At 37.9% G+C, this 10,725-nt stretch overlaps 1 protein-coding gene across 1 annotated transcript in view; it reads right to left on the minus strand.

The window, feature by feature from the left end:
* Positions 1-1,182, minus strand: part of LOC117435827 (neurexophilin-1-like) — a 29,692-nt gene extending 28,510 nt beyond the window's left edge. Inside the window, exon 1 of the mRNA XM_034059285.3 lies at positions 708-1,182. Coding sequence (XP_033915176.1) covers positions 708-836 — 129 coding nt within the window. The 5' untranslated portion in view covers positions 837-1,182. The remainder of the gene's footprint in view (positions 1-707) is intronic.
* Between the last annotated feature and the right edge of the window lie 9,543 nt (positions 1,183-10,725).

The raw sequence follows: 10,725 nt of genomic DNA on the forward strand, positions 1-10,725 counted from the left end.
TACATTGTAACAAACGTCGTAGGCTATACGATAGTATGATTAAATCAAAGTACAGTCATTGACATACTCAAAGTAAATGCTGTTAACTCTGCAGGTTGAAATAAGTACAATTCTTTCGACATTTCTGTTACCCGTACCGAAAAAAAAGTAAACAGTCCCTAAAATACTGCCATTCAAACGCACTGTATACATACCTATATTCAAACGCACTGTATACATACCTATAGTGAAAAATAAGCGCGTGCTGTAAGTTTACCTCGGGTAAAGGTTCGGAAGATTTAAGGCTATACCTTTCTCTTGTTACTCGATTTCAAACCAGTTTCACTCCATACTGGTTTTCTTTTCGTTTTCTTTAAGCGTCATAATAAACATTCATTCTAATACTGAAGTGTATCATGTTGAATATTACAGAGTTACAATCTGTAATGGCACGTAGTAGAGATACAAGTTTTCATTTTTTGCTCATGTTAATGAAAAAATGGTAGAAAGGACAGAACGTATCAAGTACGGTGCTGTGTATCTGGCAAGTTTTAAAAATATATTAACCGATTAAAGGTGGATGGTTTTAACATTATGATTAAACCCCTTTGTTATATCACACATTTAAGTGTACCGTGCTTGATTTGTTACCAAGACATGTCTTTACTGTTATCCGAGAAACAAACAAACAAAAAAAATAATCATTAAAAATAAAAATAAAAACTTACCACGTATGTAGCAGTTAGGAGGAGGACAGCGCACCAACACTTAACCTGCATTCTCCTCGGTCTTAAACTTCCACTTTTTTCCCTTCGCTTTTTTTTTTTTTTGTCTCTTAACATAGATCCACCTGGCATCCGCTTTTACAGTACAGGGAGACCCCTCATCAGCCTAGACAAAAATGAAATTATAGACCCCATGACCACAACACAAGCTTAGACCTGAAGACAATGCAAAAGGAAGGGAAAACAAATTACGATTAAATTCGAATTAATCCAGCCAGAGAGTGATGCAAACTCATAATTCAGTGACTGCTGAGATTCAATTCAATGTGATCATTTGTGGTCAATTCTAATCTCTGTGGTGCTGCTGTAGCGTAGAGCTCTAGGTGGAGAGTCTTTCCTTAGTGCCAGGGACAAAGCTTAGTGGTACTGACTGCCAGCACTGCCTTGCTGTTTTATGTCACACGCTCTCAAAACACACTGCTATTATTACACATCCAGATAAACCACTGTATTATCGAGAGGGAGAGAGGAAGGGACGGGGGAAGGTGGAGGGGGAGGGAGGGAGGGACGGAGGGGGAAGGAGCAGGGTGAGATTTGTTTAAGTATTGACCAGAGACCGAAAGAGACCTGTACGATATATGAAAGAGCCATAGACGAGCGTTAAATCGTAATAGCAGAAGAATATTATTGTCTTTAATGCAGATCGTTCTTGACTGCTAGTCCAGCACTTGTATTGTAGTATGAAACATACTGCAATACAATATATATATAGCGATAATTTGTTTGATACATACTGACAGCCATTCAATGGTCGTGTTTTAAAAAATAAAAAATATACATTGCTGTGCAAGTCTTAGACATGTTGCATTTTTCTACTCTGATGCATTATGATCATCAACAATTTACTCAAAGCCTCCACTAGTGTTTTCTACTATTATAACAACCTTGACTTGCATAAAGAAGTCCAAAGCACCTTTGACCCTTGTTCCATAGTCCAATTTCTGTTTTTGTGCATATTTTAGCCTTTTAGTCGTGTTCCCTTTCTTAACAGAGGTATTCTTACTGCAACACATCCTTGAAGTCCTGATTTCAAGAGTGACCTTCGTACTGTTGATGGATGGACAACGACACCTGTGCCTTCTGCCAGTTCTGTTGTCAATTCAACATTTGTATTCTTTCTATTCCTAAAGGATATTATCTTCAAGTATTGCTCATCCTTATTAGACAGCTTTTTGGGTCTTCCAGTCCTGGGTTTGTCAATTACAGGTGATGTTTCTCTGTACTTGTTGATTATGCTTCAGATACCACACCTTGAAAATCGACTGATGCAAGCTACTTCACTCAATGTTTTTCCTTCTTTATGCAAGGCAAGGTTGTTATAGTAGTAGAAAACACTAGCGGAGGCTTTGAGTAAATTGTTGATGCTCATAATGCATCACAGTAGAAAAATGCAACATTTCTAAGACTTTTGCACAGCAGTGCATATGAAATTGGGATTTCACTGCTTCAGGGTATCTTGCATAGTATGTAGCTGCATTTTGCACAAGTCTGGAGGTTATCTTTTGCCAGTCTTCTAAATGATTAGTTTCAACTGCCAGTCTTCTTTTCACCCATTTCCTGAAGTATTATACCTGAACGTTTACCCTTAATCAGGGACATAACATTGCAATTAGAAGAGAGTGCCAGTACCTATGGACACCACTGTATGATTATATAAAATACATTTAGAGAGCAAGATGAATATAATTTTATTGTATAGTTTGTTTACTTTGATACCAACAAAGTTAAACCAAAAAAAAAATACAGTAAATGCAACCCTGCAACAAACAAAAAGCTATAATCATTAAAGCCATTTTTCACACATCTAATAAAATAGGCCCCTATTTTGTTTATTGTCATCTGATGTTATAGCATCTGGTTATTCCTGCTAAGCCTTTCCAATGGTATATTAATCCTTGGCTTTACAACAGAATATATCAATTCAACATCATCTCCTGTTTGCTCAAAAGGGTAATAAGAAACTAGTTGTGCCATGAGGTCACCACTGTTCACTGTGTAATCAGAACCTTTAGCTCCTCATCCAAAGACCGTAACCTCCCTACAGTGCCCCATAATACAACAGAACTCTGGCCTGAAGAGAAACAATGTGTACAAAACTCTATTATACAGTATATTAGTATAAGTGTTTCCACCAGGTGTACCAGTATGTGCAATTGTAAACGGATGAAAATGTGAAGGCATCATCTAATTATTTGACAAGAGTTCACAACAAATGCCTCTCATCATAATTTCTAATTTCTCTGTGATTCAGCAGTACAAACAGATTGATACATTACGATAGTGTGAATAAGGGAGTATTGTGGTTGAGGAATCATCATAAAGAACAACTGTGGGTGTGTACCAGTTGCAAGCCTGTCACGTACCAGTACTGGTACAGTACCACAGGCTGAAAACTATGGAAGGCCACCTGGGCCAAAAACACAGTACTTAGTATACTTTCTAATTTGACTTTAGTATGTGTTGTGATTCTAATTATTACACTACTAGTCTGGCCAATCAGATCACTGAAAATTAAATGAGAACCAATGACTTTCAAGAAAATAGTAACCCCACTGTAACTAATATGTAATTTTAAACAAGTGTTGAAAAATCTGACATTGAATCTAATATTACCTATGGTAACTTAATATTTTAGTCTAAAACTGACATAAATATAATTAGAAAATAAAAAACGATTGTGTACATTGTCAAAACAAACTGAACCGTGTCACAATCAACATTGTCTGTCTCAAGAAGTCGGCAGCACTCAGCAAATCTATATTTGCACCATAGAAGAAAATCTCTCGACGCCATGATTTACAATTTTCCATATTCTTGATTTTTTTTAAGCGTATTTCATTTAAAATGGCTACTCTTGTAATTACGCTGCATTACTGTAAAATGACCAGCCCCTACGTAGGTACTACTGTAAAATGACCAGCCCCTACCTAGGTACTACTGTAAAATGACCAGCCCCTACCTAGGTACTACTGTAAAATGACCAGCCCCTACCTAGGTACTACTGTAAAATGACCAGCCCCTACCTAGGTACTACTGTAAAATGACCAGACCCTATGGAGAGACTACTGTAAAATGACCAGCCCCTTCATAGGTACTACTGTAAAATGACCAGCCACTACCTAGGTACTACTGTAAAATGACCAGCCCCTACCTAGGTACTACTGTAAAATGACCAGCCCCTACCTAGGTACTACTGTAAAATGACCAGCCCCTACCTAGGTACTACTGTAAAATGACCAGCCCCTACCTAGGTACTACTGTAAAATGACCAGACCCTATGGAGAGACTACTGTAAAATGACCAGCCCCTACCTAGGTACTACTGTAAAATGACCAGCCACTACCTAGGTACTACTGTAAAATGACCAGCCCCTACCTAGGTACTACTGTAAAATGACCAGCCTCTACCTAGGTACTACTGTAAAATGACCAGCCCCTACCTAGGTACTATTGTAAAATGACCAGCCCCTACCTAGGTACTACTGTAAAATGACCAGCCCCTACCTAGGTACTACTGTAAAATGACCAGCCCCTACCTAGGTACTACTGTAAAATGACCAGCCTCTACCTAGGTACTACTGTAAAATGACCAGCCCCTACCTAGGTACTACTGTAAAATGACCAGCCTCTACCTAGGTACTACTGTAAAATGACCAGCCCCTACCTAGGTACTATTGTAAAATGACCAGCCCCTACCTAGGTACTACTGTAAAATGACCAGCCCCTACCTAGGTACTACTGTAAAATGACCAGCCCCTACCTAGGTACTACTGTAAAATGACCAGCCTCTACCTAGGTACTACTGTAAAATGACCAGCCCCTACCTAGGTACTACTGTAAAATGACCAGACCCTATGGAGAGACTACTGTAAAATGACCAGCCCCTACCTAGGTACTACTGTAAAATGACCAGCCTCTACCTAGGTACTACTGTAAAATGACCAGCCCCTACCTAGGTACTATTGTAAAATGACCAGCCCCTACCTAGGTACTACTGTAAAATGACCAGCCCCTACCTAGGTACTACTGTAAAATGACCAGCCCCTACCTAGGTACTACTGTAAAATGACCAGCCTCTACCTAGGTACTACTGTAAAATGACCAGCCCCTACCTAGGTACTACTGTAAAATGACCAGACCCTATGGAGAGACTACTGTAAAATGACCAGCCCCTACATAGAAAATGTGTACTTAATTTATATTTATTTAGAACACATAGTATTTTATGTATTCTGATTGGTCCAAATCAATACGTGTACTAAATATTAGAAACGTATACTAAATAAGGCGTTTTTGACTCGGATGGCCTTCCATAGAAAACCACTGGTATAAAGTATGGTCATGCATGTAATGACTAATACTGGTAACACTATAATATTTGTCAGTGCAATGGTAAAGGAACATGAAAAAAGCCCTCTTTGGAACATGCGTTAAACTTGCTTCAGTTACTGTGTGTCTTACTGCCCCTTCAGTGTACCTCAGCCCCAGTCTCAATGGACTATTCCTTGCTGCATCTGTCTGTGTACTCTTTCTGCTCCACTCAGCTGAAACTGTTGAACTTTGTGCCAAGAGTGCTGTTTGCTGCAGCTGTCTGTGATGCAGACCCCTGTCCACCAGGGTATGAGCTTTGACCATTAAAACCTGTTTATTTTGCTTAGATCCCAACATGTATGCAATCATCCACATGGCCTCGATTTAAAAGGCGAAAAGCCACTGCCATTACCATGGGACATGTATGTATATAACAAACCCTCTGCACACAGAACCAGGAATAAGATATTTTCACACACTTTCTACTTTTGTTTATTGGTGTTTCAGCAGCTTAATATTTCTTACATGAATTCATTGACATTATGCTATTTTTTCAAGGTGTAAGATATCTATTCATATATACAGCATATTGTACTGCATTTTTATAATATATCACAAATAAGATTATACACATATACACTTCATTTACTCAGGTAAGCAGTATAAATTATTGTTACCTCTCATCTGTTTCAATTATTATTATTATTATTTTTTATATTCAGAAGGACTATTTCAGTTTAATAAAAGGACAACACATGAGCAAGAATATTATATGTACCCATTCCTGTAAAGAATACAAAGCAGTGTGTGTATATACACACGTCATAGGGCTTCTTGCCCAAGCAGGCCTTTACATTGCAAAACTGACACTGCTTCCAAAAGGAACAGCACAATGTCAGCAGATTTCAAATGAGAAATCAGGAGCATTGCAGTCCTATAGCATCATCCAGTGGCTGAAAAGATAACTGCTCCAAAACATAGCAGCCCATTTGCTGCCCGGTGCACTCAATGGCTTGGTTTACATGCAAAACATTAAGTACCTTTCAGGCAATTTGAGTTGACATGAAGTTTTTTTTAAGGGAGAGAAACCCCTTCTACTATGCATATTTATTTATTTATATTTTGTCAAAGAAGGTTGCCAAGGTTACTTCCAGCAGATCTCAGTTGTTAATATATATATATATATTGCATATACAACCTTATGTGTAACCACGCTACATTTGGATGTATGAAATGAGGGAGAAAATGAGGGAAAAATTGAAGTGTGATTCTAGAGTTTGAAATATTAACTGTGTAATGCATTGTGATTGCAAAGTATTTAGCTTACAGGGTGATATTACATGTCCACCATCTCAGGTCCATATTTCAATTTGGCTAATGCATTAGATGTCTTGGATGAGAAGCAGCAATAAATATGACAAATTAGTATGCAAATGAGGGCATGCAACGCATGATTTCAATGTACCAGTTTACAGATTGTACACAGAGAGCAAACAACTTGCACACATTCAGAAAAGCTGTTAAGACAGTTATGACCAGTTTTAATAACTAGCAAATATCATAACCATAGAATCTGAAAACTTCTATTAGGATGTCAAATGACACTAGGAAAATAAAAATAAAAAGCACATTGGAAAAGCACAGCATTGCATGATACAGTACCCTATAGCAATATAATGTAGCATGTATTCACTGCTACATACTGTACTTACACCTGCAGCCTAACTCAGGGCCACGTTTGCTCCTAAATTTCCAAGTTGTAATTACATTTCAGTTAGGACATCTCTATCTCATTGTCATACAATCTCCAAATGACACAAATTTAATTTGATGTTTAAAAGCTACTATATGATATTTGAAAGTTACCTTGTGTACACAATTTGCTGCGTATTCAATTTGTTTCACAGGATCGTCATGCCGGTAAGTATTTCTGTCAGGCTCCTTTATAGTCTGCAGATCAACATCATGAGTATTTTGTCACTGAGTGATGGTTTCATTTTCAATAGAAATGATAAGAATGTCAAAGAACTCCAAACACGTCAAACATCTAGAATATATTATAGGAGGAAAGCTTTAGTAAGCAGAAGCTGTAGTCATGTAATAAAATCGTATTTCAGGGTGAAAAGTCTATATAAAAAAACATATACAACTAAGAAAAACAGCTGTTGCCACAAACTGAAGTGATATGATAAATTAAACCAGTCTCATTTTCTATTTAAACTGCTACAGTATGATGTACACACTGCCTTCATTAAACAGTGCCATTTAAAAGCTATATACAATAATGGTGAACATTTTAATGTACATTGAACATAAAATATCATAGTGGTTGTGATCAGCAAAGCACAGTCTAATAGCTACAACATTAAGTGCCATATCTACCAAACCAAGTGCTGTACATCTGTACATTCTCTTTACTCTACTGATCCAAGGTTCTGCATGAACCTCTGTTATATTTCTCTTCAAGTACATATACTTTTGTAGGGCTCAGTCTTGTACCAACTCCTCTTACCCTGTGCCTTAAAAAAAACATCTCGCTAGATTTTAATTCAACAAATGCATACATAATGATTTCTATTACACGAGAGTAGATGTTAAAACTTCATGCTGATTTGAACTCGGCTCTCGCCAAGATAAGCACCAACTAAGACGTAGCTTTACAGTAAACTAATGTGATCCATATGTGTCTCCATCCATTTACGTTTCCTTCCATATGATAATGTAGATATCCTTCTGTCTGGTGTTAATGGCTGAAGTGTAATGCTGGCTCCAGGGATCAGCTTATTTTGCCTCCCTGGCGCATCAGCACACACAACGGCTGCGATGCTGGCTCCGGGGATCAACCACAGTGCGGCCTCCCCAGCGCATCAGCATGACAACCGTCTGGATTGAGCTAAGTAGGGTACATCTCTGGGGTTTTCAAGTGGGCACCTTCCATCCTCAGTGTTTCGTCGACTAGCCCACGACACCTCAAGAGGGCTCGACGGTGATTCTGGCGTCCCAGCATCACCCCCCTCCGTCCCCCACTCAACTCAGCCCAGCTTACTTACATATACATCAGCGTTTCTTTCTTTCTATTGTGCTTGAGATCCCCAGCCAGAATCTTTCCGTCTCAACCACAGCCAGTTGCATATAGAACAATTAAACGTAACATTACAATGTAAGTATGTAAACCAGAAATAACAGTTCATTATGTTTGCTTTATATACTTCATTACATTAAAACATGCTCACACTGCTAGCAGGTACAGCTTCACTTTACAACATATTACATTTTCTCAATGTGTTGCAGATTGTGCCTGCAGGCGATATCAAGTTCACCAGATAGTGCTGCCTTTATTGCTAAAACAAATACGGTATACAAATACAGTTATCTGTGGCTTTCAGTCTTGAAATGAACAGCTGCTAATGATATTTAACCCTTTCTTTTGCGAGATTGTGACTATCAGCCAGGTTCCTTTTCACTGAAGTGTGATGTATATTCAAAAGCAGTTTGTAACAGACAAGTTTACTTCATATCTTTTTAACCTTGCTTCTTGATTTCTCAATATACCCTCATTTTACTGGTACTGGTACTAGTATTTAAAGGAATGCTTCTTAATTTACATGTTATAATATTAGATTTGTTACCTGCCTAATATCCTATTATATATCTATCTATCTATCTATCTATCTATCTATCTATCTATCTATCTATCTATATATATATATATATATATATATATATATATATATATATATATATATATATATACATGTCCCTCCTAAAGTCCAACTTCCACTGCCTCAAAGTGGCAGGGGGGTGACAACGGGTTCTCAAGACAAAATACAGCAGGGTCCCCTGACTCTAGCAGGTTTAACCATGCTATGAAAGCTTGAATTAAATTGACAACATACTCACCAACAAGAAGCACACCGTACAAGATTTCTCAGTACTAAACAATTTTAACACAGGAAGTGACCACAGACTTGTAAGATGCAAAATACACCTAAACACAGGAGAGAGCAAAACTTGTGATGATGAAATCCAACAAAATCAACATTGGAATGTTCCAGAAGCAAAGCTTGGTGTTTCCACTGGAACTGAAGAACAGATTCAGTGCTCTTCAAGATCTGCAAAAAGATGAAGCAATCTAGGTAAATGATGCAAGTAATTGCACAAACAGGAGAAAAAAAAAACATTGCTGGAACAGAGTACCAAATGCGACCAGAAGATCATACAAGAGACAAAAGACCTCATGAAGAAAAGAAGGGACATTAAACAAACAGCAGCTGTGAATTCAAAGATTGAATACATTGAGCTCTGCAAGACAGTACAAAAGTGCATTACTGAGGATATACTGTCCTTCAATTGTAGGTTGGTAGAGAAAACTATTGAAAACAACCAAAGCATGAAGAAAGCAAAACAAAGACTAATAGGCAGAGGAAAAAAATGATTTTAGCAATCAAACAACAGGATGGGACTGTCATCAAGAACCGCAAACTGATTTTTAAGAGAAACGAAGACTTTTACAGAAAATTATGTCAAGATGAAAAGAGCAGCATAGCAGATGACGAAGACGAGACGGAAAAAACACAACCCGAGGAAGAAGTTCCAGTCGTTCTACCGGAAGAAGTGAAACATGCTATCAAACATATGAAGACAGGAAAGGCACCCGGAGAAGATGGCATAACGATTGACATCGTGAAAGAAGGAGGTGAAGAAATGACAAAAAATACTGTCACGTATTTTTACAGATTGTATTAAGCAAAAGAAAGTGCCAAACGACTGGAACACTGCATCGCTGATACTTTTACATAAGAAAGGAAATAAAGAAGACTTCAAGAATTACAGACCTATTAACTTACTTCCTATAATCTACACAATTTTTACCAAGATACTCACCAACAGACTTCAAGATAAATTTGACTCGGCACAATCAAATGAGCAAGCAGGATTCAGGAGTGGATTTAGCACAATGGATCATCTTTTCGACCTGAAAAAAGAAACAAGGACCAGGGGTAGATAAAGGGGCATTCAGAACAGAAAATAGGGGGCACTTTTTTACACAGAGAATTGTGAGGGTCTGGAACCAACTCCCCAGTAATGTTGTTGAAGTTGACACCCAGAGATCATTCAAGAAGCTAATTGATGAGATTCTGGGATCAATAAGCTACTAACAACCAAACTAGTAAGATGGGCTGAATGGCCTCCTCTCATTTGTAAACTTTCTTATGTTCTTATGTTCTTATATTCAAGTTGTACGGCAAGTGATTCAAACCAGCAACGAGTACAAACTATCACTTTGCTTAGGATTCATCGACTATGAAAAAGCCTCTGTTTACACAAGATCTGTATTAATATCTCTGAAAAAACAAGGAATTGAGAAAACGTACAGACACTTGATCAGCACCATAAGAATGCAACATCCACAGTAAAACTCCAAAAAACACAGTCAAAATCAAGATTGAAAAAGGAGTTTGTCAAGGAGATACAATTTCGCTAAAGCTCTTCACGGCCACCCTAGAAGACATTTTCAAAACACTGGATTGGGAAAATAAGGGGCTGAAGATCAAGGGAGCCTACTTAAATCACCTACGATTTCATGTCGACATCCGCATATTTGCAACGTGCCTAGAAGAATTACAAACAAGAATACAAGAACTACGCGA

Source organism: Acipenser ruthenus, chromosome 3 (assembly GCF_902713425.1).
Source record: "Acipenser ruthenus chromosome 3, fAciRut3.2 maternal haplotype, whole genome shotgun sequence".
Lineage (NCBI taxonomy): Eukaryota > Metazoa > Chordata > Actinopteri > Acipenseriformes > Acipenseridae > Acipenser > Acipenser ruthenus.